The sequence below is a fragment of the Zingiber officinale genome, chromosome 6A (assembly GCF_018446385.1).
Source record: "Zingiber officinale cultivar Zhangliang chromosome 6A, Zo_v1.1, whole genome shotgun sequence".
Lineage (NCBI taxonomy): Eukaryota > Viridiplantae > Streptophyta > Magnoliopsida > Zingiberales > Zingiberaceae > Zingiber > Zingiber officinale.
Genome location: NC_055997.1, coordinates 101707217 through 101735002, shown reverse-complemented (window position 1 = coordinate 101735002; position 27786 = coordinate 101707217). Strand labels below are relative to the sequence as shown.

The following is a 27786-nucleotide window of genomic DNA, read 5'->3' as shown; positions in this document are numbered from 1 at the left end:
GGTAGCTCCTCTCAGCAGCTTGCTCCCGTCCGTGGACTCTGGTATTCATCCATGGAGTCTAGGTTTTATGGGGGTGACGCTGAGAGCCTGCGCGAGGCTTTTGAAATTCCTCCCGATTATCATATCATTCTGCCTTCTTCGTCTGATCGGCCCAATTCCCCGCCAACTGGCTGCCTTTGCTTCTTCCGATACCAATTTATTGTTGGTCTACATTTTCCTCTTTATCCTTGCATTCCAACGGTTTGCAAATACTTTTGCATTTCACTTCCTCAACTTGTGCCGAACTCCTTTCGGCTGCTATGCGGAGTCATTTTTCTGTTCCGTCTGCACGACATTCCTCTTATCCCCCAGGTCTTTCATTACTTTTATTACCCTAAACTGTCTGATCCGGGGGACCTTCCTCTTCCAGTCGTGGGTCGGGTTGGTATTCTTCAACAAGATGTCGACCTCCAATAAGCACTGGAAAGAGTTTTTTTTTTCTTCATGCGCCTTCCCGAGCGGTCAGACTTCCCGACCAGCTGACAGCTCGAAGTGGCACCTCAACCCCCTCTGAAAAGTTACAAGAGCCGATCGGACTACTTTAACGTAGCCTCCATGCTAGCCGATCAGAAATACAACATTCATAAGCTACTGCTTGAAGGCGTCTTGTACATCTTCAGCCTGAGTCCGATTTGCACCCGACTGCCGACCAACCTAGGTATGAAGCCTCTTTACCTCTTCCTTTGATGCTAACTGATTTTTATTTTTCTTTTGCAGCTGAAGTCATGATACAAGCACGTATGGCTGGCAAGGCGAAGCTTAAGGATACCATGATCGAGGCGATGGCTACTGAAGAACTGGTGAGCTGAGGCCTATAGCCAGTCGGCTCCCACGAAGATTCGCTTGGCCTGAGCGAGGAGATGCCTGTGGTGGTGGGCGAAGGCGAGGCTAGCCATGCGCCGAACGGAGAAGCCACCCCGGGCTCATAGCCTCCAGTCGAGCAACACCTCATTATTTCTGTTGAGGAACCATCGGGCTCGGCCTCCTCTGAAGTGCTGCTGAACCGGCGCAAGAGGCGACGGGCCGAACCTTCTTCTACTTCGGCGGCACAGTCAGCCGAGCGGGTCAAAACTTCGACCCCGCCCTAGTTCAGTAGATGGTGGCCTCCGCATCGTTTGATCGGACACCATCCCTTGCTGAGCTGCCGTAAGGGACTCTAGTTGCTCCGTTGGTGGTCTTCATGCCGTCGACTTCGAAGCCATTGAAGGTAAAGAAGTCCAGCATCCATCTTGCATCCACCTCCCGATCGTCCGGCCAGGCAACTTCAGCGCAATCGGCCTCAAGCGGTCTGCGCCACATCATGGCTATCCTTCACCTGCCTACCAAGGAATACAATGAGCCGAGCGCTGGATCTCAGGGCCACGAGCACCAGATTATCATACAGGGGTCGCTTGCCAAAATCTGGGAGGACGCCCGAGCCCGTGCGACGATGATGCCTCTGGGCGCCCATGTGAACAGTCACACCCAAATGTCCACTAGAGTAAGTACTTTAATATAAATTCATAATTTACCTCCGATCGACACTCACGAACTCTTTTTTACTTGTTCGCAGTACTGGGTGGAGAGAATGACCATGTGCCAAAGGCTCACCTTTCTGGAGGAGGAAGTTAAGTAGCTAAAAGCATTGAGCGGCCAATCATCCATCGCTCGGGAAAAGATCGATGCCTAGGTGGCCTAACTCCAAGCCGCTCTAGAGAAGAGCGAGAAGTTGCTCGAGGCCGAGCGGGCAAAGAGCGTTGGGCAGGCCACCATGCTCAAGCGGCTGAATGAGCAGGTTGCCACCTTTGATAACAAAATTGAGTCGGCGAATGCGAGGAAGAACCGGGCCATTGCCGACCTGGACGAGAAGAATAAGAAGGTCCGAGCCCTCTCCCAGAAGTTGAAGGAAGTTGAAGACTTCTTGGTCACCGAGCGGGATAGCCGCTCGGCCGAAGAGGTGACCCTTCGCGGCCAAATTGCCACCGCCAAGGATGAACTGGAGGGCTCCCGATCGGCATGGAGAATTTATCAGGATGCCAAAGGGAGTAGGTTTGAGGGCATGAAGTAAGCCTACATTCGTTCGGACTCATTCTGCAATAAAGTCACCGACCAGGCCCTTCTACTATTCGACTTGGCGATGGAGGGGACGATCGATCAGCTTCGCGAGGGGGGCCACCTGCCAACTACTCTGACCAACAAGGTCATAAGATGGGGCAAGCTTACAGTCGCGCTGCCCGACGACATACTCGGTTATCTCGAGTGAGGCAGAGCCCTGTAATGTGTAGTCCTCAAGTTTTGTAAAATTTCTGAAGTTGAAATGCATGCTTGTCCGCTTAAATGAGCTTTACCTCCTCGTATGTTTTTTCACATCCTGCTTATTTGCCAAAGCTCTTAGCTTCATTTATCATTTTTCTATTTCTCGGTCGGCCGGATGGTTGTCATGTTCTGAAGATTTCGGATTTTTGGCCATCTATCCCCCGATGCATGTCCGCTCAGTAAGATTTCGAAGACTACTTGACCCGAACGGGGAAGATATGAGATTCGATGAGCCGATCTAAGACCATGATGGAAATGTTAGGATGTATACTAAAAGTCTAGCTTTTGGTATAAACATTTATCTAGAAATAAGAATCACATTGGTCAAATATCTACATTTATGATAAATGTAGTTGTTCAATTAATTTATATTGTAGATAACATGGTGTGTGGTGTCACACACAGAGGATCATGTTATCAGTACCTTATAAATTATAAACAGTAGCTCACGACCAAGATGGAAAGGAACAAACCATTGGAAGGTCATAGTGTAATTAGGTGTTAGTTTATCTTAACTATATAATTAAACTAGTACACTTAGAGTGTATTGAGTAGGACCATTAGCGGTTGTTTCTTTTTATACTGACTTTATAAAGGAACAAGGACCTCAGTTATTATGGAAGTGTGTGCTCTTAATCCTAATATAATAACAAGCACATATATTTGATATTTATTTCTTTAATTTATCAATGGGTGAGATTTAGTTCGATAAATCAATAAGCCCGATAAGTTGGGAAATGATATCACTTATAGTGTGTGTTGTTGATTATAGAAGGAAACTGTGTCCTAGTGATCTAGGTTGAGAATGTCCCCAAGAGGATCTCATAAGGATTGTCATGTTAAACCCTACAGGTGGACTTAGTCCGACATGATAATAAGGTTGAGTGGTACTACTCTTGGACTAAGATATTAATTAAGTGAGTTGTCAATAATTCATTTAATTAGTGGACATTCATTATCTTAAACACAGGGAGACTAATACACTCATAATAAGGAGCCCAAAAAATGTAATTTGGGATTGGTGCGGTAGTTCAATAATAGTTCTCTAGTGGAATGAATTATTATTGATAAAATTAAGTTGTGTGTTCGGGGCGAACACGGGATGCTTAATTTTATCGGGAGACCAAAACCAATTCCTCCTCTCGGTCCCTATCGTAGCCTCTTAATTATAGAGTACTATACCCACCTATACCCACCTTCTTACCCATCCTATAGGGGTCGGCCAAGCTAGCTTGGAGACCAAGCTAGGGCCGACCATGGCTTGGTTCATGGGTGAATTCATGTGGCCGGCCCTAGCTTGAACTCAAGCTTAGGTGGTCGGCCCTATTAAAATAAAAAGAAATTTTAATTTTAAAATTTTTCTTATGTGGATAACATGATTTAAAAGAGAGTTTAAAAATTTAAATATTTCCTTTTATAAGATTCTACAAAAGATTAAGAGAAGAGCTAAATCTCTTTCCTTATTTGTAGATTAAAAGGTTGATTTTAATTTTGGTAAAAACTTTCCTTTTAATCATGTTCATGATTTAAAAGAAAGTTTAAAAAATTTAAAATTCTCTTTTATTAGTTTCTACAAAAATTAAGAAAATATTTAATACCTTTCCTTATTTGTAAATTGAAAGGAGATTTTAATTTTTAGAGATAACTTTCCTTTTTGAAAATTATCCACATTTTTAAAAGAAAGATTTTAATTTATAAAATCTCCTTTTTATTAACCAATCATGAAGGGATAAAAATTATTGGAGAAATTTTTATAAATTTCCGGAAACAAATTAGGAAGTTTTAATTCTTGTTTTAATTAAAACTTTCCTTGATTTGGGGATTGTAGGTGGTCGGCCATTGATATTAAGAAAAGAAAATTATTTTTAATTAAATAATTTTTTCTTTTTCATGGCAAAGGAATTAAGGAAGTTTTTATTAAAATTTCCTTATTTGCCAAGACCAAGGATTATAAAAGAGGGGGTAGAGGTGCCTTCATGGCTAACGACTCTATTCTTTTTCTTCCTCTCTTTTCTTCCTAGGTGTGGTCGGCCCCTAGAGTTTCCCCTTCCCCTTCTCTCTTCTCCTTCTTGTTGCCGAGACTTCATCACCTCTTGGAGACATAGAAGTGGACGGATCTAGCTTGGAGAAAAGGAGAGAAAGGAGGCTTGTTTCTTGCATCCCTTGGAACTTGGTTGGTGGAAAAAATTCTTCATCCTTTGGAAGTTTTTGCTTGGCTGAAACTTGAAGGAAGGAAGAAGAAGGTGCCTTGGTGGTTCTCATCTCGGAAGATCATTGTCCACACAATGTCCGAGGTTAGAAGAGGAATACGGTAGAAGATCAAGAGGTCATTGAAAGTTCACAAAGAAAGGTATAACTAGTAATTATTTTTCGCATCATACTAGTTTTATTTCTTTGTAAACATACCAAATACAAGAGGCATGTGATTCTAGATTTCGAATTAATTTTCGATGTTGTGTTCTTTTGTTTTCTTTTCGAACTTGTGCTTCGATTATTCTTTTTGGTTAACCCAGAATCATTTAAGGAAATTAAATATTAACTTTCCTTAAAAGGCTTTGTCTAGGCGGTGATGGTTGCCCCCATATCCAAGAAGGCCATGTGCCTCGCCATGCAGTCCTGGAAGCCAAATTTGGAAATTAATATTTAATCAACTTTGTGACCTAGGTGATTTGGATTGAACGTGTTAAGTTCCGTAGGAGATCCAAATCTAAACCTAAAAGAATATATAAGTTAAACTTGGGATCAAACGTGTTAAGTTCCGCAGACGATCCAAGTTTAATTTAAAAGAACACATGGTAGCTAGGAAAGGTTCAGATCTTGTACAAAATTTTTGTACAGAGGAACCATTAGGTTTTCTGAGTAGCAGCCAACAGGAAATACAATTCAAACCCGACCGAGCGACACAGGAGTCTTTGACTCAAGGATTTATAGTCGCCGCTCGACTATTGCTAGAGGATCGGGTTTAAGGTCGTCGCTCGACCGTTGTTGTAGACCCGCATTTAACGTCGCCACTCAATGATTTAATGGAGGTAAGGTTTTAACGTCGTCGCTCGATGGTCAGTGGAGACAAGGTTTTAACATCGGTGCTCGACGGTCGGTGGAGACAAGGTTTTAACATCGCCACTTGACGGTTTGTTATAGACATGCGTTTAACGTTGCCGCTCGACGGTCGATGGAGACAAGGTTTTAACGTCACCACTCGACGATTTGTTGTAGACACGTGTTTAACGTCACCACTCGACGGTCGATGGAGATAAGGTTTTAACGTCGTTGCTCGACGGTCGGTGGAGACAAGGTTTTAACGTCATCGCTCGACGGTTTGTTGTAGACATGCGTTTACCATCGCCGCTCGATGGTCAATGGAGACAAGGTTTTAAGGTCACTGCTCGATTGTAGGTATAAACTCGCACTCAGGTTTAAGGTTGACACTCGACCGTTGAGGGAGATGAACTTAGAGAGGCTTTTGCTTTTTTATTTAAACTTTGCCCTACATTCGGCAAACATACAGCAGCTACAAAGTACAGGATTCACTTGCGCATCTCTCATCTAGCCCTGTAGGGTTGAAGATGGTTTGCGCTCCATGGCCTCTCGACCTGCCTCCCCTCTTCGTCCTCCAAATAGTAGGCGCCCGAACGGAGCTTCTGCATGACCTTGAACGGTCCAGCCCATGGTGCCTCGAGCTTGGCAACGTCGTCGACCGGCTTCAATTTCTTACAGACGAGGTTGTCGACCTGGAAGGACCTCGGGATCACTCACTGATTGTAATTCTGCTTCATGCGCTGCCGGTATGTCGTTAGCCAAATGGCGGCTTTTGCCCTTGCTTCGTCCACCAAGTCGAGCTCCATCAGCCTCCGTTTAGCGTTCCCATCGTCGTAGTGCTGCACCTGATCAGATTCTACTCTGATTTCCACAGGGACAACCGCTTCGCTGCCATACACCAACTAGAATGGGGTTACGCCAGTCACCTCCTTCGGAGTCGTGCGTAGAGCCCAAAGCACACTAGGGAGCTCGTCGACCCAGCTACCTCCCATGTGGTCAAGCCAAGTGTGCGAGACTCTGAGGATCTCCCGATTGGTGACTTCTGCTTGCCCGTTGCCGTGAGGGTAGGCCACTGAGGTGAAGGATTGTTGGATGTCATAGCCTTCACACCAGTTTCTGAGCTCCCGACCCAATGAACTGTCTTCTGTTGTCGGGCACGAGCCGGCGCGGGATTCCAAACCGGCAGATAATATACTGCCAAATAAACTTGGTGACCATTTGTTCGGTGATTCTTGCAAGCAACTCGGCCTCTACCCATTTTGAGAAATAGTCCACCGCCACTAGTAGAAACTTTCATTGACCGGTTGCCATAGGGATAGGTCCGATGATGTCCTTGCCCCATTGGTCAAATGGGCACGATACCGTGGACGCTTTCATTTCCTCGGTCGGTCGGTGTGACATGTTATGATACTTCTGGCAGGATAAGCATGTGGCCACCGTCCGAGCGGCGTCCTCCTGGAGAATTGGCCAGAAATATCCAGCCAGGAGTATCTTTTGAGCTAATGCCCGGCTGCCCGAATGACCTCTGCAAGAGCCTTGGGCACCTCCTTTAGGATGTACTTGACGCCCTCCGATCTTACACACTTGAGGAGGGGTCGGGAGAAGGCTTTCTTATAGAGCTGGTCGTCGATCAACGTGAATCGTCCGACCCTCTTCTTTATCAAGCGAGCCTCTTCTGGATCGACAAGTGTAGTTTCCGAACGCAAGAACTCCGTCAGGGTCATACTCTAGTCGTTCGGGAAGGTGATTCCCTCCATCCAGTCGATGTGAGCCACAAGTGAGACTTACTCAATCGACTGACCTATAACGATCAGCGTTAACGAGCTGGCTAGCTTCGCTAGCTCATCTGCCTCTTGGTTCTCCGATCGGGGAATCTTCTGTATAACAACCTCTTGGAAATTGACTTTTAGTTTTTCAAAAGCCTCTACATAGAGCCTTAGCCATGTGTTGCTTATCTCAAAGGCCCCAAATAGTTGCTAGGCGGTGAGTTGGGAATCCGAGTGAATGAAGACTTTATCTGCTCCCACGTGCCGAGCTATTTGTAGGCCAGCTATCAATGCCTCATACCCTACTTCGTTATTAGTAGCTCGGTAGTCAAGCCGGACGGACAACTGCATCCAATCTTCCCGAGGTGAGATAAGCAATATGCCAATTCCACTGCCTTGCTGAGTGGACGAGCCGCCCACATATATCTTCCACGTTGTCGTCGGCTCGTCACTCTAGACTTCCGTGATGAAATCTGCCAAGGCTTGAGCTTTGATCGCCAATCGGGGTTGATACTGAATGTCGAATTCACTAAGCTCCGTTGTCCACTTAATTAGCCGCCCGGATGCCTCTGGATTGAGGACTCTTCCCAAAGCATTATTAGTCATCACTATTATTGAGTGCGCTAGGAAGTATAGGCGAAGCCTATGCGCGGCGAGTATTAATGCATAAGCCAACTTTTTGAGACTAGTGTAGCGAGACTCAGCATCGTTTAATATGTGGCTAAAAAAATACACAAGATGTTGTTCTGGGTCATTCTGCCTAACAAAAGCTGACCCGACTGCATGCTCATTAGATGACAAGTAGGCCCAGAGTGGCTCACTCACGACCGGCTTGACTAACACAGGCAGTGAGTTTAGATACTCCTTCAGCTCCTCCAGCGCCCGGTGTCACTCGGCGTCCCATTGAAATTTTATAGCGTAGTATCTTGAAGAATGGCAGCCTTCGATCGGTCGACTTGGATATGAACCTGAACAGCGTCGTGATCTGACCGGTCAACCTCTAGGCTTCCTTCAAATTTCAAGGTGGAGGCATGTTCTGCAAAGCTTGGACCTTGCTCGAATTGGCTTCGATGCCCCGCTCGGTGATGATGTAGCCTAGGAAGCGACCACTCTTTGCATTGAACAGACACTTGCTCGGGTTTATCTTTATTCCGTATGCCCTTAGCGTCTGATAGGTTTCGTCGATATTTGCGCATAGGTCAGCAGCTCGGAGGGATTTAATCAATATGTCGTCGACATATACCTCCATATTACGGTCGATCTGTCGTCGGAACACCTTATTACGGCCGATCTGTCATCGACATTATAATTCTGTCTGAGGCAAACGATCAACTCTGCCTTATTCTCTTCCTCCAGGTCGGCGACAACGAAGGTCCTGGCTTCCGACCGGCTCGAGTGGATCTGAACCTCCTCATTTTCTTTATATACTAAAGTGGGAGGCTTTTTAGTGATAACATTTACCTCTAGCCGTGGAGTCTTCCAAGCGGCTTTGGCCTCAGTTTTGACCATCTCTACATAGCAGCGCCGAGCAGCCAGTTGGTTGCCTTTGACCTCGCCCACCTGGTCGTCCATTGAGAACTGCACCTTTTGGCAGTAGGTTGATACTACTGTCCGGAATTCGTTGAGGGCCGGTTGACCCAAGATGACATTGTAAGCTGATGGCGCGTCCACTACTATGAAGTTAGTAGTTCGGGTCCTCCTCAGTGGCTCTTCTCCCAGCGAGATGGCCAACCTTGCTTGGCCGATCGGCAAAACTTCGTTGCCTATGAATCCGTAAAGCGGGGTCGCCATGGGCAGCAACTCACTTCGATCGATCTGTAGCTAATCAAATGCCTTCTTGAAAATGATGTTCACCGAATTCCCCGTGTCGATGAAGGTTCGGTGAATGGTGTAGTTGGCGATCACTGCTCGGATGATTAAAACATCATCATGAGGGACCTCGACCCCTTCTAGATCGCTAGGTCCGAAGCTGATTTGAGGCCCTTCGACCTTCTCTTTCCTGCATCCAATGACGTGGATCTCCTAGTCGTCGAGCATATGACTTCCGGGCTTGGTTAGAGTCGCCGTCGGTCGGCTCTCTGGAGATCATGCCTATCTCTCCCCAAGAAGCGTTGCTCCTGTTTTCCTCTTCCTGAGCGGATGGCCTATTTTGCTCGGCCGGGATCCTGGAGGGATCAGTTTCCTCCCTTCGCTGATGGTGATGGTGCTCGGACTCCCTTTTTTCTTCCTCTAGCCGCCCAGTCGAGCGGTGACGATCTCGTCGATCAGGGGAGGGGGAGCGGCGCCGATATCCTCTGGGGGTCGGTCGACTGACGATCGGTGTCAGTCCTCGATAGTCCCGAATGTTGTGTGTTGTCGACTGGTGGAATGAGCAAAACATAGGCGTTTATACCTTTCCCTTTGATGCCTTAGGCCGACCGGATGCCACATGCTGGACGGCGTGCACCCTGGTCTCTTGGTGCGGTCGTGCTCCTTCAGCCCTTGTCCCCTTGGGTGGCTGATGGTTGCTTGACGATTGGCGCTCGGTCGGTGTCGTATGCTCAGTCAATGCTGTTAGGATCGTTCGTACTCGGCTAGAGAGGGGGGGTGTGAATAGCCGACCCAAAATCGTCGTTTCTTTCTACAAAACGTGTTAGCGCAGCGGAAAATACAAAGAAACGACAGAGAAGAAAACCAAACCTTAACACAAGGATGTAACGAGGTTCGGAGATTAGGGCTCTTACTCCTCGGCGTGTCCGTAAGGTGGACGAGTCCAGTCAATCCGTCGGTGGATGAGTCCCCGGAGAATCGGCTAATACAATATACTCCTTGTGGGTGGAGAAACCTCGCCACAAACGTTTGCAACAGCAAACAAAGAGTACAAGAACAGTAAGAAAAGCAATACAATATGAAATATAATAACACTCTACCAATTGCTTGCTTTCTTGTCGACTGAAGCGACAACTTCACAACCCAAACGCAGAGCTGGTCGACGATGGAAGCTCACGCGAAGCTTGGGCGAGCTCAATCAAAGCTCGGTTGAGCGGAAGCTTGACGGAAAAACGAAGTTCTAGCGGGGAAAAGAAAGAGAGTTTGCAGAAGATGCCTCGTCTTCTTATACTGCGAAGAAGAAGCGAAGAAACTGGCCGTTGCGTCTGGCAGCTAGAACCTGATCGATGCGTGGACCGATCGAGCAACATCTGATCGGTGCGGACCGATCGAAGAAGCTCGCTTACATTCCGTCACGATCGGTCCATGGACCGATCGGAATATCTGATCGGTCCGCAGACCGATCGAGAACTCGATCGGTCCGTAGGCCGATCGGACTTCCTTCTGCTAGGCGATCTCTTGCCGATCGGTCTCCGGACCGATCGGATAACTCATCGATAGCATCTTGATCGATCATGATCGGTCACGGACCGATCGGATGACCATGTATCGTGGATCGATCTGCGGCCCGATCCAACTTCTCGACCTAAACCTAAGGCTTCCACACCAACATCCAGTCAACCTTGACTGTTGGTACATCATGCCTAGCATCCGGTCACTCCCTTGACTGCTAGCACTCCTCGCTAAGTGTCGGTCAATCCCTTTGACCCACTTAGACTTTCCACACCGTGTCCAATCCCCGATCCATCTGGATTTTCCTCTTCGTGCCAAGTATCCGATCACTCCCTTGACCTACTTGGACTTTCCAACACGAGTAGATCATCCCCGATCCATCTGGATTTTCCTTGCCGGCTTCACTCACGACTTCCACTGGCTAACATCCCGTTAGGACTTTCTCCTCCTCTTCACACTAGGACTTTCCAACTGCCTAACATCCCGTTAGGACTTTCCCACACCGGCTTCACTCACGGGACTTTCCCGTGCCAAGCTACCTGCTTGGACTTTTCCCGTGCCAAGTCTCCGTACTTGGACTTTTCCAGTGCCAAGTCTCCATACTTGGACTTTTCGCGAATCAGGTCAACCAGGTCAACCTTGACCTAAGGTTGCACCTACAATCTCCCAAACACCTATTCTTGTCAAACATCAAGAATACAACTCTCTTCTCGTCAAACATCGACATGCAACTCAACTAGGTCAACCTTGACCTAAGGTTACACCGACAATCTTCCCAAGTCAAACATCAAAATACAACTCGAGTCAAGTCACCTCGAGTCGGGTCAACCAGGTCAACCTTGACCTAAGGTTACACCAACACTTCGGATGTACTGAACCCATCGGTTAGGTTCCCGTACCATCCTTCTCTAGCTACGTCTTCCAATCAACTTCCTACATCCTAAGCTCCTGGACACTTAGACACAGGTATCAAACCTAACTTGACCTAACCTAACTTTCTGATCACATCAAAAGAATTCCATGTTCTCTAACATTCCTTGACATTCTTGCTTCATGAAACCTAACTTGGGTTCTCCAATAATTCTCCAATGAACACTCTCCCCTTTTTGACACACATCAAAAAGAAAAAGGAGAGTATCAAGGTCAAGAGTTTCTTCCTAATGAAAGTCCCATACCTTTCATTGAAACTCTTAATTTCCCCCTTGACACTAAACTCAACAATCAACTTAGTGATAATCTCATATCACTAATCCTCAAAAGTCTTAAGGAGTAAAAACTCCCCTAAAAGTCAACTCCCCCTTGACAATTAGGTAAAACTCCCCCTAAAGGTCAACTCCCCCTTGACCATTGCACCAACAATGTCTTTGTGAGTTCCAAACCTTTAGAAATCCAAAACACCACCTTCCCGAGCTGAAATTTCAGACAACCAGTCGAAATTCAGCAAATTCAGCACGCCTGATCGGTCCGATCCCTCTGGATCGGTCCCCAGACCGATCCAGCCTTCCCTGGATCGGTCCGGTGACCGATCCAGCCTCTGAAATCAGAGATTTCTGATTTTTCTCCCCGGGAGAAATTCAGAAACTCACATAAAATTACAGAAAATTTCAAAAATTACGAAACTTTGAGGATACATTTCTCATATCATACACTATTAAGGAAAAATAGTTTTCTATGAAAATAGTTTCCATTTTTCAATCTTGATACAAAGTTCAAAAACTTTGAAATAGTTCAAGTTTAACTCAACTTTGTATCACAATGTTCAATGATGAATGCTATCACTAGAAAAGCTTCATCAAGGTTTTTCAAATCAATTTTAAAAAGATTTTAAACCTTTTAATTTAGGACCACAATCTTAGGGCTATATGTACATGACTTGTACATAAGCTTTCCCTATGATCCCCATTTCTTGAATTAGGCTAATCTAGGTACAAGAACTATGCACCTTGATCCTAACTCATGATCCTAATATCTCACACACATCTAAAGTGTATCAAACACATCCAAGTCAATTTTGATGTGAGATATGGGTTTAGGTCATCTTAGGCTAAGTTCTCATGCATTTTCTAAACACCAACTTGATCTCAATATCAAATTGTGTTTCTATCCTTAAATCAATTTAAATTGATCATTAATGCAAGAGATGATGACATGACATGAAATAATATCATAAATAAAAACATGTGCCAATGTCATGATGTCATGGCATAAAGTTTGAAACTTAAATAAAGCATGACATATAAACTAGCCTAAGCATTATCATGACATTTCAAATGATAATAAAACTAAACATGATGTCATGACATGTGAGGGCAAACAATCATGGCAAGATTTAGCATAAATAAATATACCTAGATTATCTATCTAAATATCCTTAACCACTTTGCTAACCTAAAATTTAACCCTTGATTGCCCTAAAATGCCAAAATCCTAATTTTGACACTTCTTGAACTCTAGATTAATTCATGCCACTTAAAGATCAAATTTATCCTCAAAACTTGGCATGTTTCATTTTTCCTCGAGAGTTCTCTAGATTTTCCCAAATTGTGTCAATTAAAATCATTCTTTTCCATAATGGCATATTTTACTCTTCCAAGGAGTAAATGATAATTCCATTTCATTTTCAAAGGTTCACAAAACCTTGAAAATGCTCCTTGAGTGTCAATTTCCTCAAAGTTGGGTTAACTACCCTTCTTATTGGAGTTGACACTCTCTAACCCATCTATGGGGTAGAGAAGATGCTCCTAGGAACCCAATACCTATTAGAGCTCATTGGGTTCACTAAATATTCACTAGGGATAACTTCCCTAGCAACCCTCCTAATGACCCTCTTAGGCTTTAAAGCCTTGGTCATTTGGGTCTCATTAAGGTCAACTATAGGGGTGACTCCCCTTGTGACCTTGGTAATGGTCTTCCTAGCCCTAGGTTTTGTTCCATAATCGAATGAAACATTATGATAAGTGGGCTTGACCAATTGGGACTTAGGTTTGTGACCCAAACCTTTCTTGTCCTTGGACTTGGGTTTTTGACCCCTAGACCCTAGAGTCAAATCCTTAAGAGCCTTTTCTAGAGAGTCAAGTCTTGACCTCAAGACTTGATTTTCTTTCTCTAATACCTCAAGTTTTGATTTATCATTTTTCTTTGAGGTATTCCTAGGCATGTGTCTAGATGATTTGGGATTTCTATCTAGATTTTCCTTAGCCTTAGATGAGTTAATTCTAGGGTTAGCATTTCTAGAATTGTTCTTATCTAGGCTAGCATGCTTGGCTCCTAAACACATGTATCGATTTCTAGTGTTAACATGCTTATCATTATTGACAATGGCAATAAGACTACTAGCATGCATTCTACTAGAATTGCAAGAATGGGCTTTAAAGGTTACCTTAGGGTTTGCCTTAGCTCCCCCTTTACACGTGTTTGGCCTCTTGTCCTCATGAGGGTGCCTCCCCCTTGGACATTGACTCCTATAGTGTCCCCGTTGCTTGCATTGGAAGCACACCACGTGCTTCTTGCTCTTGCATGTCGGGACTCCGGCTTCCTTGACCTTTGGTGCCGGTGGAGTCTTCTTAGTCTTCTTTGGACATTTACTCTTGTAATGTCCAAATTCCCTACACTCAAAACACATTATATGCAATTTACTTGAACTTAAAGTGTTTGAGTTACCTAGGGTTGAGGATGGATGGATGCTCTCTTCTTCATCCCTCCCGGAGGTAGAAGCTTCTTCTTCTTGCTCCGAACTTGAACAAGAGGAACTCTCCTCCTCTTCTTCCTTGGATGTTGAGTAGCCCTCAACTCCCAATTCGCTCCCTCCATGATGTGAGCTACTTGGCTCACTAGGCTCCTCTTCATGGCTTGAAGTGGAGCTCTCCTCATGGTACTTGGCCAAGTTATCCCACAACTCCTTGGCATTGTTGTATTTACCTATCTTACACAAAACATTAGTAGGTAATGAAAATTCAATTGTTTTAGTTACCTCATTGTTGATCGTGGATTGGTGGACTTGTTCCTTCGTCCACTTGTTCTTCTCTAGAGGCTCTCCTTCTTTATCCATTGGAGGAGTAAACCCTTCTTGTACACAAAACCAGTTCCACATATTAGTCCTAAGAAAATACATCATCCTTACCTTCCAATATGCGAAGTTGTCGTTGTAGAAGGGTGGAATGGTGATGTCTTCTCCAAATTGATCCATCTCTAGCTTGTGCTCCCACGGGTGTGAATCCGTCGAAGAGCGGCCTCGCTCTGATACCACTTGTTAGGATCGTTCGTACTCGGCTAGAGAGGGGGGGTGTGAATAGCCGACCCAAAATCGTCGTTTCTTTCTACAAAACGTGTTAGCGCAGTGGAAAATACAAAGAAACGACAGAGAAGAAAACCAAACCTTAACACAAGGATGTAACGAGGTTTGGAGATTAGGGCTCCTACTCCTCGGCGTGTCCGTAAGGTGGACGAGTCCAGTCAATCCGTCGGTGGATGAGTCCCCGGAGAACCGGCTAATACAATATACTCCTTGTGGGTGGAGAAACCTCGCCACAAACGTTTGCAACAGCAAACAAAGAGTACAAGAACAGTAAGAAAAGCAATACAATATGAAATACAATAACACTCTACCAATTGCTTGCTTTCTTGTCGACTGGAGGTGAAGCAGCAACTTCACAACCCAAACGCAGCGTGGTCGAGCCGGAAGCTCACGCGAAGCTTGGGCGAGCTCAATCAAGCTCGGTTGAGCGAAGCTTGGCGGAAGAACAGTTCTAGCGGGGAAAAGAAAGAGAGTTTGCACGAAGATGCCTCGTCTTCTTATACTGCGAAGAAGAAGCAATGAAGAAACTGGCGTTGCGTCTGGCAGCTAGAACCTGATCGATGCGTGGACCGATCGAGCCTTTATCTGATCGGTGCGGACCGATCGGGGAACTTCTGTTCCGTTCCTGATCGGTCCATGGACCGATCGGTATCTGATCGGTCCGCGACCGATCGGGGAACTCTCGATCGGTCCGTAGGCCGATCGGACTTCTCTTCTACGCTGGTTTGCCAGTCTCCCGATCGGTCTCGGACCGATCGAGATAACCATCGATAGCATCTTGATCGGTCATCGATCGGTCACGGACCGATCGGATGACCATGTATCATGGATCGATCTGCGGCCCGATCCAACTTCCGACCCTAAACCTAAGGCTTCCACACCAACATCCGGTCAACCTTGACTGTTGGTACATCATGCCTAGCATCCGGTCCTCCCTGACCTGCTAGCACACTCGCCAAGTGTCGGTCAATCCCTTTGACCCACTTAGACTTTTCCACACCAGATGTCCGATCATCCCTGATCCATCTGGATTTTCCTCTTCGTGCCAAGTATCCGATCACTCCCTTGACCTACTTGGACTTTCCAACACCAGAAGTCCGATCATCCCTGATCCATCTGGATTTTCCCTTGCCCGACTTCACTCACCAGGACCATTGTAGGATCGAAAAGAATTTAGATATCTCCACAATAGCATGATATTGTCCACTTTGGACCTAAACCCTCATGGTTTTGCTCTTGGGCTCTCCCCAAAAGGCCTCATACCAATGGAGATATCTTTCTTTTATAAACTCATGATTTTTCCATGTGTTTTCAATATGGGACTATGTTTGCAACACCTTGCAACCCCAACAATCCCCCCCTCAAACAAAGGACCATGGGCTTCCCACGTCCGATCCTTGACCCACCAGGTCTTCCTGCCCCTCGGTCTACCCGACCTACTAGGACTTCCTGCCCCTCGGTCCACCCGACCTACTAGGACTTCCTTGCCTAGCCGCAACTAGGAATTCCTGCCTGGTCCTCTTGATCCGAACATAGGAGCCCCCACTTTCTTTGTTCGAGGTCAATATTGTACTCACATGGTTCAATCAGACCATAGCTCTTGTGCACAGTCGGCGGTTAAACCTTCTGGCAGTCCGGGCTCTGATACCAATTGTAGGATCGAAAAGAATTTAGATATCTCCACAATAGCATGATATTGTCCACTTTGGACCTAAACCCTCATGGTTTTGCTCTTGGGCTCTCCCCAAAAGGCCTCATACCAATGGAGATATCTTTCTTTTATAAACTCATGATTTTTTCCATGTGTTTTCAATATGGGACTATGTTTGCAACACCTTGCAACCCCAACAAATGCCTCCTTTCTTCTGGCTTCCTAGGCTTCTTCCACATTGATGTACTCATTGGCCTTCTTAAGCATGTGATCGAAGTCCCTGGGCGACTTCTTGATAAGTGATTGGAAAAAATCTCCCTCGGTGAGCCCCTGGGTGAAGGCATTCATCATGATCTCGGACGAGACCGAGGGGAAGTCTATGGGCACTTGGTTGAAGCGCTGAATGTACACTTGGAGCGCTTCCATGGGCCCTTTCTTTAGGGCGAAGAGGCTGACGCTCGTCTTTTGGTAGCATCGGCTGCTGGCGAAGTGGTGCTGGAAGGCGACTCAGAAGTCTCTGAAGCTTCGTATTGAGCCGTCCGACAGTCTTCAGAATCAGCGTTGCGTTGATCCGGAGAGAGTCGTGAGAAAGACTCTGCACTTCACTTCGTCCGCACACTGGTGCAGCATAGCTTCATTGCCGAACCGGTCCAAATGATCATCTAGGTCGGTCGACCCATTGTACGTCCCAATTGACAACGGGAGTGTAGTGTCGGGGCAGAGGGTCTTGTAGGATCTCCTCTGAGAAATGTCTGTTGATCCGTTCGAGAGATGTGGTGTTTCGGGGTGCTTTACCTTTCCACGCATCCCGAATGGGCGCATCGTCTAAAGATGATCCCCGCTCCTGATGCGCTTGGGTTATCTCCAAGGGGGTTTGCAACAGAGCTCGATGGAAGGGGATCGGCGTGGGCGGTGCTTCCCCTTGAGTACCAGTCGGCCTTCTGTTTTGCCCCCACACGGAGAGTTGCTCTGCTTGGTCTTCTTGCCCCGCTCGGCTGTCGGTCGTCGATGTTGCAGGCTGCAGCGCTAGCCGATCGGCCAGAACCTGCTGTTGTTGTTGCTTGATCATTTTCGCTACTCGTGCCTACACGAGCATCTCCAGCTCCTCTTGAGTTAGCGTCATGGTGATTAGTTGTCCAGCATCTTCCATCTTCTTGGCTCGGATTCAGGTGACGTTCCCACAGACCGCGCCAAATATGATTCTGTCCGAAAGTCAAAGAGATGAATGCTGGGGACGTGGCACTCCTGTTGACCTCTGGTGAACTTCTCTCCCGCCTGCAACACAAGCATCATCAGTGCCGAGCCAGGGAAGGGGTCTCCGACGATGGCCATCCGATGCTCAAGTTAGTCTCCGGCTGACGCAAGAAGAACTAGGAAATGAGAAATGTAGCGTAACAGTAGAAATCACGTGTAAAGCATACCTCTGACAATGCTTAGACCCCCTTTATATAGAGCCTTGGAGGCATGCGTGCATGCTTCCCAAGACGAGCACGCATCTCCAAGCTTTTCCTGAAAAGACGTGTCAGTAAAGTGTCCCTGACACAGTACCTTAACAGACTGAACATATCTCTGAAGTGACAATGAAAGCTTCCGCTGTATGATCTTCTGTCTGACCATGCCGCTTGTCAACGACACTAGCTCCCAAAAGGATGTCGAAAGATATCCCACTGTGTCTTTTGCTTGGCCGAGTGGAGTGGTCGCTCGGTCGAAATTATGCTATCCTTCTGAGTGGTCACTCTGCCAAAATTCTTCTATTCTTGCGTTGTCTGCTGTCACACTGAACGGGATCACCGTTCAGCAGAAAGTCCACTGTCGAGCCAAGTGGGATAGCCGCTCGGCTGAAAGTCTGGTATCCAAGTGTCGTCCGTTGCTGGGCCGAGCGAGATAGCAGCTCGGCCGGAAGTCCCCTGTCCATATGCTCGATTGATTGGTCGAGTGTGATAGCCACTCGGTGGGTAGGTGATCGTCTGCGTGCTCAGCTGATGTTGAGTCTGCTGCTAGTCCGAGCGGAGAAGTCGCTCGGATCGGCTTCTGCGTGTCATTTGAGCGTCGGTTTGATTACTCCCAGTGCCAAAGATGGTGGATTAGTGCTTCATTTCCGATCGGCATATGACTCGCCCGACCAATCTATACCATCCACCTATTGACCCCCTTGACTTTGACCTCCACCGTGGCAGCAGGGTGGGGCCCCTCCTCATCACCCACCGTGGTAGCAAGGTGGGGTCCCTCATCACCGCATCACATATCATTCCAAGCTCTCTGGATCCACCAATCGATTTTGATCGGTTTCGAGTAAAATCGGTAGATAGACTTAAAAAGCTCAGAATGATATGAAACCAAGTTTTGTATTTTTGTTTAATTCTTTTGATTATATTCATATCCTCAAACATCAATTTAATCTAAGATATATAGAGAAGTGATTTTTTTAACACGAATTATATTTTTCAAACATATCCATGTTAAAAAATTTACTTAATATAATATGCCAAATTAATATTTGAAGGTATTAATATAATAAGAAGAACTAGACTAACACATAGGATCTCTAAGTTCATTAGCCGATTTTGGTCAAAATCACCTAATAGACCTAAAGAGTTCGGATTGATATTAAACCAGGTTTCTATGTGTTCGTTTAGTTATTCTAATTATATTCATACACTCAAATATCAATTTGACATATTATATTAAGAGAAGTGATTTTTTGAATATGAATTACACTTTTTAATCTATTGCTATAGTATAACAATCAATTTGGGATATTGTTTATCAATACAATAAGATCCCGAATCAATTTGTTACACTGCAGCAATCAATTAATTTTTTTTAAATGACTAATTTGTGTTAAAAAACACTGCTTTAAAAATATTGTGTTAAATTAATATTTGATGGCATGTATATAATTAGAACTTGATAAACATATATGATTTGGTTCCATGTCATTCTAAGTTTTCTAGTTCCATTAGCCGATTTTGGTTAAAATTAGTTGATGAACTTAGAAAGCTCGAAATGATATGGAATCAAATATGATTTGTTCATATCATTTTTATTATTATATTCATATCTTTAAATGTCAATTTGATATAATATTTTGAGATTATTTTTTTTTAACATAAATCGATTATTTTTATTTTTTTAAAAAAAATATTCAATTATTTCAATATAGCAATTGATTTGGGAATGCACTATAGTGATTAATAGTATTCTCAATTAATTGTTATATTATAGTAATCTATTCAGTAGAACCCCATAAAAAAATAAAATAGATATCATATTTGATAATTTTAATAATTTTTATTGAATTACGTAAGTAAATTTTCAAAATTATCAAATTACGTAGGTAAATTTTAAAATTATTAAATCATGTACCTATTTTTGATTTTACCCATATCAATTGACTGCTAATTTATATCAGTCGAATCGATTTAGTTTTATATCAAAATGTCAATTCTTTTTCATTAAATCAGTCGATTGATTAATTTTTTTGTTTTACTTTTTTTTTTATCAAAAATTAATTTTAGATAAAATCGATTGATAGATCAAACGACCTCGAATTGACATGAAACTACTTCCTATGTTTTTGTATATCTCTCTTAATTATATCCATGTACTCAAACGCCAATTGGTACATCAGCCAGTTTATCTAAAATCAACTGATTGATCAAATGACCTCGAGTTGATATGAAATTAGTTCTTATGTATGCCTTTGTCTTTTGATTATTTCCGTAATCTCAAACATCAATTTGACTTAATATATTGAGAACAATGATTTTTTAAACATAAATATATTTGAAAATTTTAATTTGTGTTAAAAAATTCTAGCTGATGAACCAAACAATCTTGGATTGACATAAAACTAGATCCTATGTGTTCGACTAGTTCTCCTGATTATATTAACGCCCTCAAATATTAATTTGATTTAATATATTAAGAGCAATAATTTTCTAAATATAAATCAATCTGTTCAAATATATTTATGTTTAAAAAATTATTGCTCTCAATACATTAGGTCAAATTGAATTTTGAGGGTATAAATATAATAAGAAGAGGTAAATGAATACAGAGGAACTAGTTTTATGTCAATCCAAAGTCGTTTGATCCATCAGTCGATTTTGCGCAAAATCAGCTAATGGATCAAACAATCTCGGGCTGACATAAAACTAGTTTATATGTGTTCGTCTATCTCTGTTGATTATATCCATTCCCTCAAATATCAATTTAATCCAATATATTGAGAACAATAATTTTTTAAATATGAATGTGTTTGAAAATTTTAATCCGTGTTATATATTGGGTCAAATTGATATTTAAGGGCATGTATATAATCAATAGAGGTAGATGGAATTAATTTCATGTCAATCCAAGGTTATTTGGTCTATCAGTCGATTCTGGGTAAAATCGACTGATGGACCAAATGACCTCGGATTGATATAAAACTAGATTCTATATGTTCAGCTAGTTCTCCTAATTATATCTATGTCCTCAAATATCAATTTGACTCAATATAGTGAGAGTAATGATTTTTTGAAAAAATTTAATTCATATTAAAAAATCATTACTCTTAATATATTAAGTTAAATTGATATTTAAGAATATGAATATATATAATAAGGAGAACTAGCTAAACTCATATGATCTAGTTTCATATTAATTCGATTTTATTTGGTCCATCAGTCAGATTTTTTAAACATAAATTAAAATTTTAAAATATTTTTATGTTAAAAAATTATTGCTCTTAATATATTGAGTCAAATTAACATTTGAGGGTATAAATATAATCAAGAGAGGTAAAAACATACACATGAACTAGTTTTATGTCAATCCGAGGTCGTTTGATCCATCAGCCGATTTTGTTCAAATTCGACTGATGGACCAAACAACCTCGGATTGTCGTGAAACTAAATCCTATGTGTTTGGATAGTTCTCCTGATTATATCCATGTTCTCAAATTTTAATTTGACCCAATATATTGATAGTAATGATTTTTCAAACACGAATTAAATTTTTAAAAAATATATTCATGTTCGAATATATTCATATTTGAAAAATCATTTCTCTCAATATATTGTGTCAAATTGAAGTTTGAGGGTATGAATATAATCAGGAGAACTAGGCAAACACATAGGATCTAGTTTCATGTCAATCTGAAGTCGTTTAGTCCATCAACCAGAATTTTTGAGCATGAATTAAAATTTTCAAACATGTATGTCATTACTCTCAACATATTAAGGTAAATTGACGTTTGATGACATGAATATAATCAGAAGAAGCAGAGGAACACATAAGAATTAGAGGTTATTTTATCAACCAATCAATTTTAGATAAAATCGATTGATGTATCAAACGTCAAATTAATATTAAGAGTATGAATATAATCAGAAAAGATAAACGAATATATAAAGATTAATTTTATATCAACATGATCATTTAATCTATTAATTAATTTTATCTAAATTAAATTTGATAAAAATAAAAAATAAATTATTCGATTGATTTTAAAAATAGTCGACTGATTTAATTAGAAATCTGGCATTCCAATTCTGAGAAATGGATTCGACTGTTTTCGACTGATTTAATTAAAAATCTAACATTTTAATTCGGAGACAAATCGACTATTTTAAAATAGTAGTCCACTGATAACGATAAATTCAAAACTAAGTACGTGATTTTGATAATTTTAAAATTTATCTATGTTTGATAATTTTAAAAATTCATCTGTAAAAAATTATAATTTTAAATTTGACATGTGATTTGAATATATAAAAAATCTCAAATGTTGGGATAATTTACCACGCCGTCAAAGCAGGTTCAAAGGGAATGGGCCGGGCCGTACCGTTTCCCCTACTCGATCTCCTCCCACACCGCACAGCCGTCTCTTCCTCTCTCCTTCCCCCCGAGGTCTCCAAGTCGTCCGCCCGCCTCTGACATCGCCCCGACGTGCCCACCCCGCCTGCCCAATTGAGGAACCTTTGAAGTCGACGCCCTCGGTATCTGCTCCGTTACCGCCAGAGCTCTCTCCTCCTTTCTCACACGAGCCTCGATCCTCTCCGACGTGAGGTGAAAAGCCCTTACCTTTCCCTTCTTTTTGATTGCGCCTTGTATGGATGTTGATAGAGCTTTGGCTGTGCCTTGTGTTAGGGTGTCCGGTAGTTAATCTCATCTTTGCATTTTATTTCTCTACGAATGGTTTAGATAGGCATCGATGGGGCATTTAAAGATAAGGGTTTATGGATTAAGTAGAAGAGTAAGGGATGTAAAGGTAAACTGGCTTTGGCATTTTTGTTTACTTTCAGGTTTAAACTTTGAAGAACGTTATTTTGTCTCTCGTAATTGCTTCATTGGAATTACTTGCTAGTTGGAATTCGTCAGATGCAGACTTTCCCAGTTTATGGACGATTCATCTTCGCTTAGAAAATGCTTTCTTTAAAGAGATTTAACTTTCTTTCTTCACCATGTTCAACCCAAGCTGTCCTTTCATTGCTTTCTGGATTTCACTGCAAAGTGACAGACACTTCTGTGTATGGGTCACTGGCTCCATTAATTGGCGAGACCAATAAGCTGTTAGTTTATTGCACTGAAAGCAAGATGGAGGCAATCAGATTCACGACTTGGGACGACCCTTGTTATAAACGATTCTGTACAATGGCTGATCCCTCCTCATTAGTTCAAACTCATGAACCATCTCGATTAGCCTTGGAGCTAGAACAGGCAGTCGATGAGCAAAGATTTGAGGATGCATGGATTGCATATGAGAAGCATGTGTGGATGGTTGGTCTCCCTAGGAAATCAGTCTTGAGTAAGCTTATAGTTTGTTTTACTGAGAGCTTTAATATCCATTGGCTAAACAAAGCACACCGTGTAGTTGAACTGGCTTTTGCAGAAAGTAGGCCTGATTTATTGGAGAAAGATGTGCTTATTTACCTTGCTTTCATCCTTTCAAGGTCACAGCTGTCTATTCTTGCAACAAACATTGTAAGAAAGTTGGTAAAGATGGAAGCTTTCCCTCCAATAACAGCTTGGTTGGGTATCATTGGCCATATGTGCCAAACATCAACTGGTACTTTGCTTGCTGCTGAGTTAATTATGGAGATTGGATATCTGTTCAAAGATAATGGGGTTGATCCTCGTAATGCTGTTGCCTTTAACATAATTTTGACTGGATGCATCCTTTTCGGAACTACTAGAAAGGCCGAGCAGCTTCTTGAACTAATGCCAATGATTGGGATGAAGCCTAATTTAAACTTGCTTATTGTGATGGCTCAGATATACGAGAAGAATGGGCGTAGAGATGAACTAATAAAACTAAAGAGGCATGTTGATGAGGCCATTGGTCTTCGCGATGTGGAATTTCTGCAGTTCTATAATTGCTTACTTTCCTGTCATTTGAAGTTTAAGGATTTCGATTCAGCTGTGGGCATGGTTCTGGACATGCTCGGAAAAGCTAAGGAAGTGAGAGGGTCCTTGGCTTCTCCAAAGTCATTGTTGCAAATTGTTGAAGCTGGAAGTTCATTTCGTTATGAAAACCCAGGACATGAGAAATTGAGTTTGGACAAATTCAATTTGATCGAGAACCTGGCTCCACTTTATTTTGATTTCACCAAGGATCAAAGTTTTTCCAGGCTTGAAGCTGAGGCCAAAGAATCACTTAATTTGCTTTCAGAAAAGTTACAGGCTAAGGTTGAACTTGTTAAATCTGAACAGGGCATTCTTCAGCCTACAGAGAAAATGTATGCTAAACTTGTAAATTCTTTGCTTGAAGCTGACAAAATTAGTGGATTGGCATCTTTTCTAATCAAAGCAAGCAAGGAAGGTGCCCCTGTTTTTCTTGAAAAATCTACTGCTGTTCAAGTAATAAATTCTTGCATTTCTAATGGTTTACTAAAACAGGCACATGAGCTACTGGATGAGATGAGATTTTCTGGAATTAGAGTAGGCTCTTCTATGTATTCTTCTCTCCTAAAAGCTTACTGTAAGATCAATCGACATGCTGAAGCACTGACACTTCTAAATGATGCCCGTCAAGCAGGAATTCAACTTGATTCAAGCTGCTTTGATGCTCTAATCCAATCATGGACACATCAGGATAACTCGGGTGATGCTTTGCACATATTTAAGGAGATGAAAAAGTCCAACATTTCAAGATCCACCCATGGGAGTTTTGAAACTTTGGTTGAAGGTTGTACCAGAGGTGGTGAAGCAGGCCAGATGGTTAAGCTTTTAGAGGAAATAAAGGACATTCAGAATGTAGACAGTGGTATTCATGATTGGAACAGTGTGATTCATTTTTTCTGCAAGAAAAGGTTGATTGGTGATGCCCAAAAAGCTCTAAACAAGATGAAAGCTTTAGGCCATATGCCAAATGCTCAGACTTACCATTCTCTGGTTACTGCTTATGCTGCAATAGGTGGGAAATATAGTGAAGTAACTGATTTATGGGGTGAAATGAAAATTCTTGCAAATTCAAAGTTGATGAAATTTGACCAAGAGCTATTAGATTCATTACTGTATTGCTTTGTTAGGGGTGGCTTTTTCGTTCGAGCCATGGAAGTCGTCGAGGTGATGGAGCGAGATCAGATGTTCGTAGACAAGTATAAATATAGGTCTCTTTGGTTGAAGTATCATAGGACTTTGTACAAGGGAAAAGCCCCGAAGGTACAGACACAAGCTCAGCTGAAAAGAAGAGAATCAACTTTGGCTTTCAAGAAATGGATTGCCTTAACGTAAGATTAGAGCGCCTGCTCCTGTTCAGATGATTTTCAACTTGTCATCTCAGCTTATTGCAACACAAGTTTCTTCAAGATAAATGACAACTATGGAATAATTGCATGCACTATGGAAGTATATTTTTTTTTGTTAGTCTTACCCTACAAAAAAAAAAAAAAAAAAAAATCTCCGATTTGCTATGTATTTTTTTCCATTTGTCGCAAAATTTAACGACAAAATAAAATAGAAATTCGTGGCAAAATTTACAATAAATAAAAGTTTTCTATAAAATTTATTGTAAATTAGCAACGAAAAGTATTTTCATTGTAAAACAACGATGAACGAATTTCGTCGCTAGTTTGTGGTGAAAATAGACCCGACCCCGGGCCGGGTCTGGCCCGGACCGGCTCGGGCCCGTAACCTGGTCAACGGGCCGGTTGCCCGTTGACCCGGTTCGCCGGGTCGAACCGGAACCGGCCCGGCAAGTTGCCGGGCCGGTTCCGGTTCATGGGCTGTAAACCCGGCGAACCGCTGGTTAACCGGTGGGTTGAACCGGCGGTTCAGTCGCAAACAAATTTTTTTTTTTTTTAAACGGCTTGAACTAACCAGCGGTTCATAGCCGTTGGAACCGCCGGTTAACCGGCGGTTCGTAGTCGTTGGGAGGGTTTTTTGGGTATTTTTTTTCAACGGTTAGGATCATTTGACCGTTTTTTGATCAATGGCTATGATTTAGTATCCGTTACTATCAAAACTCTATAAATAGAGAGCTCATTTCATCATTTTTCACACACATCTTCTCTACTCTTAATCTCATTTTTGTATTCTCTAATCTCTACACGCTTTCGTTTTCAATTTTCAATTACAATGGAAGTAGGCCGCGGAGGTGCATCATCTCGAGCTCGGAAGGGAAAGTAAATAATGAATCCGCGGGAGGAGGACCCCAACATTCAATCCACCGATGATGAGATCGAGCATCTTCCGAATCCGACACCCGAAACACAAGGAAGTACAGATGCAATTACCTCTAAAGTCTTCTATTTTTACTAAACATTTTGAGAAGGTCACTCTTCCGTCGGGAGAAATGCGTGCAAAATGTAAGCACTGCAATGCTTCCTACAAATTCCAAGCCGGCGGCGGCTATGGGTCGTTGAAACGACATGTAGAAATGAAGCACCCGACGGAATATGTAGGGCTGTAAATGAACCAAGCGTTCGTGAACAAGCTTGGTGTTTGGCTTGGTAAGAGCTTGTTTATGTTCGTTCAATATACATTAGATTAATTAAACAAACAAGCTTGAACAGCTCGTTAAGCTAAACAAACAAGCTTGAACACATATGTGTTCAGCTCGTTAACGTTCGTGAACAATGTTCGTGAACAACGTTCGTGAACAACGTTCGTGAACAACGTTCGTGAACAATGTTCACGAACAATATTTATTAATAAAATTCTTTTCAATATGCTAAATAAACAATAAAATAAAATAAAATAAATAAATAAATTTAAATTATCAATCTTAATAACCAATCAAATAATTAAAAGTTTCAAACAATCAAACAAGCTTGGATTGAGAGCTTGATAACATCTAAACGAACCAAGCTCAAACCAAGCTCAAGCCAAGCTCGAACCAAGCTCAAGCCAAGCTTGAATTGAGAGCTTGATAACATCTAAATGAACCAAGCTCAAACCAAGTTCAAACCAAGCTCAAGCCAAGCTCGAACCAAGCTCAAGCCAAGCTTGAATTGAGAGCTTGATAACATCTAAACGAACCAAGTTCAAGCCAAGCTTGAATTGAGAGCTTGATAACATCTAAACGAACCAAGCTCAAGCCAAGCTTCAAACAAGCTCAAGCTCATAAAAAATAAACCAAGCCAAGCTTGAACACTCATTTCAAAAGCTTGGTTCATTTTAAGCTCGGCTCGGCTTGGCTCGGTTATCTTATCAAACAAGCTTGAACACCCCAAAGCTCGGCTCGGCTCGGCTTGTTTACAGCTCTAGGAATATGGACTCGACCGTTCTCAAACACAATTATCAAGATTTTCTTCAACTAGCGGTAGTACCGATTCCGATTTATTTTTATATTCGGATAATAAATTAAGAGAATCATTAGCTAAATTTGTTTCCGTAGAACATCTTTCTTTTAGTTTTGGATCTAAATGCACATTTGAAGATTTTTGTAAAGAATCTCTTAATCCATGTGTTAAACGTGTTCCTAGGACTACACTTACTCGTACAATTAAAAAATTAGTAAAACAAGGAAAAAAGAATTTAATTGATGAATTTAGTAAATTAGATAATAAAGTTTCTTTATGTTTCGATATTTGGAGTAATCATTGGCAAACACATTCGTATATGGGTGTGACTTGCCATTGGATCGATAACTCTTGGAACCTCCAAAAAAGATTATTAGCTTATAGAGTTTTTGATGAATCACATAATGTTCATAATATCGCACAATTATTATGTTTAATTTTAGAAGAATATGGTTTAACTCATAAAATATTTTTAATATCATTAGATAATGCTAGTTCTAATACCGCTTGTATAGATGATCTAAAATTTGTTTGTCAACCTATTATTGGAGGTTTATTTTTTCATATTCGTTGTGTATGCCATGTTTTAAATTTATGTGTTCAAAATGGTTTAAAAATTTTAGAAAGTTATATTAAACCAATTAGAATTGT

General features: G+C 42.3%; 1 protein-coding gene across 4 annotated transcripts; it reads left to right on the top strand.

Annotated features, from left to right (window-relative positions):
- Positions 1 to 22207: 22207 nt before the first annotated feature.
- LOC121997188 (pentatricopeptide repeat-containing protein At1g03100, mitochondrial-like) lies at positions 22208 to 25258 on the top strand. Of its 4 annotated transcripts, XM_042551471.1 has the most exons (3): positions 22208 to 22459; positions 22541 to 22661; positions 22758 to 25258. In XM_042551471.1, exon 3 carries the CDS (start codon positions 22817 to 22819, stop codon positions 25124 to 25126), a length of 2310 nt encoding a protein of 769 aa, XP_042407405.1. In that variant the 5' UTR covers positions 22208 to 22459; positions 22541 to 22661; positions 22758 to 22816; the 3' UTR covers positions 25127 to 25258. The 4 variants fall into 4 exon arrangements, with proteins under 4 accessions (XP_042407405.1, XP_042407404.1, XP_042407403.1 ...); XM_042551470.1 differs by lacking the exon at positions 22541 to 22661; XM_042551469.1 differs by lacking the exon at positions 22541 to 22661 and having other exon boundaries at positions 22696 to 25258.
- Positions 25259 to 27786: the final 2528 nt, after the last annotated feature.

Excerpts from the sequence above, each read along its gene's own strand:
- LOC121997188 (XM_042551470.1), top strand. The coding sequence starts at position 22,817 with ATGCTTTCTTTAAAGAGATTTAACTTTCTTTCTTCACCATGTTCAACC.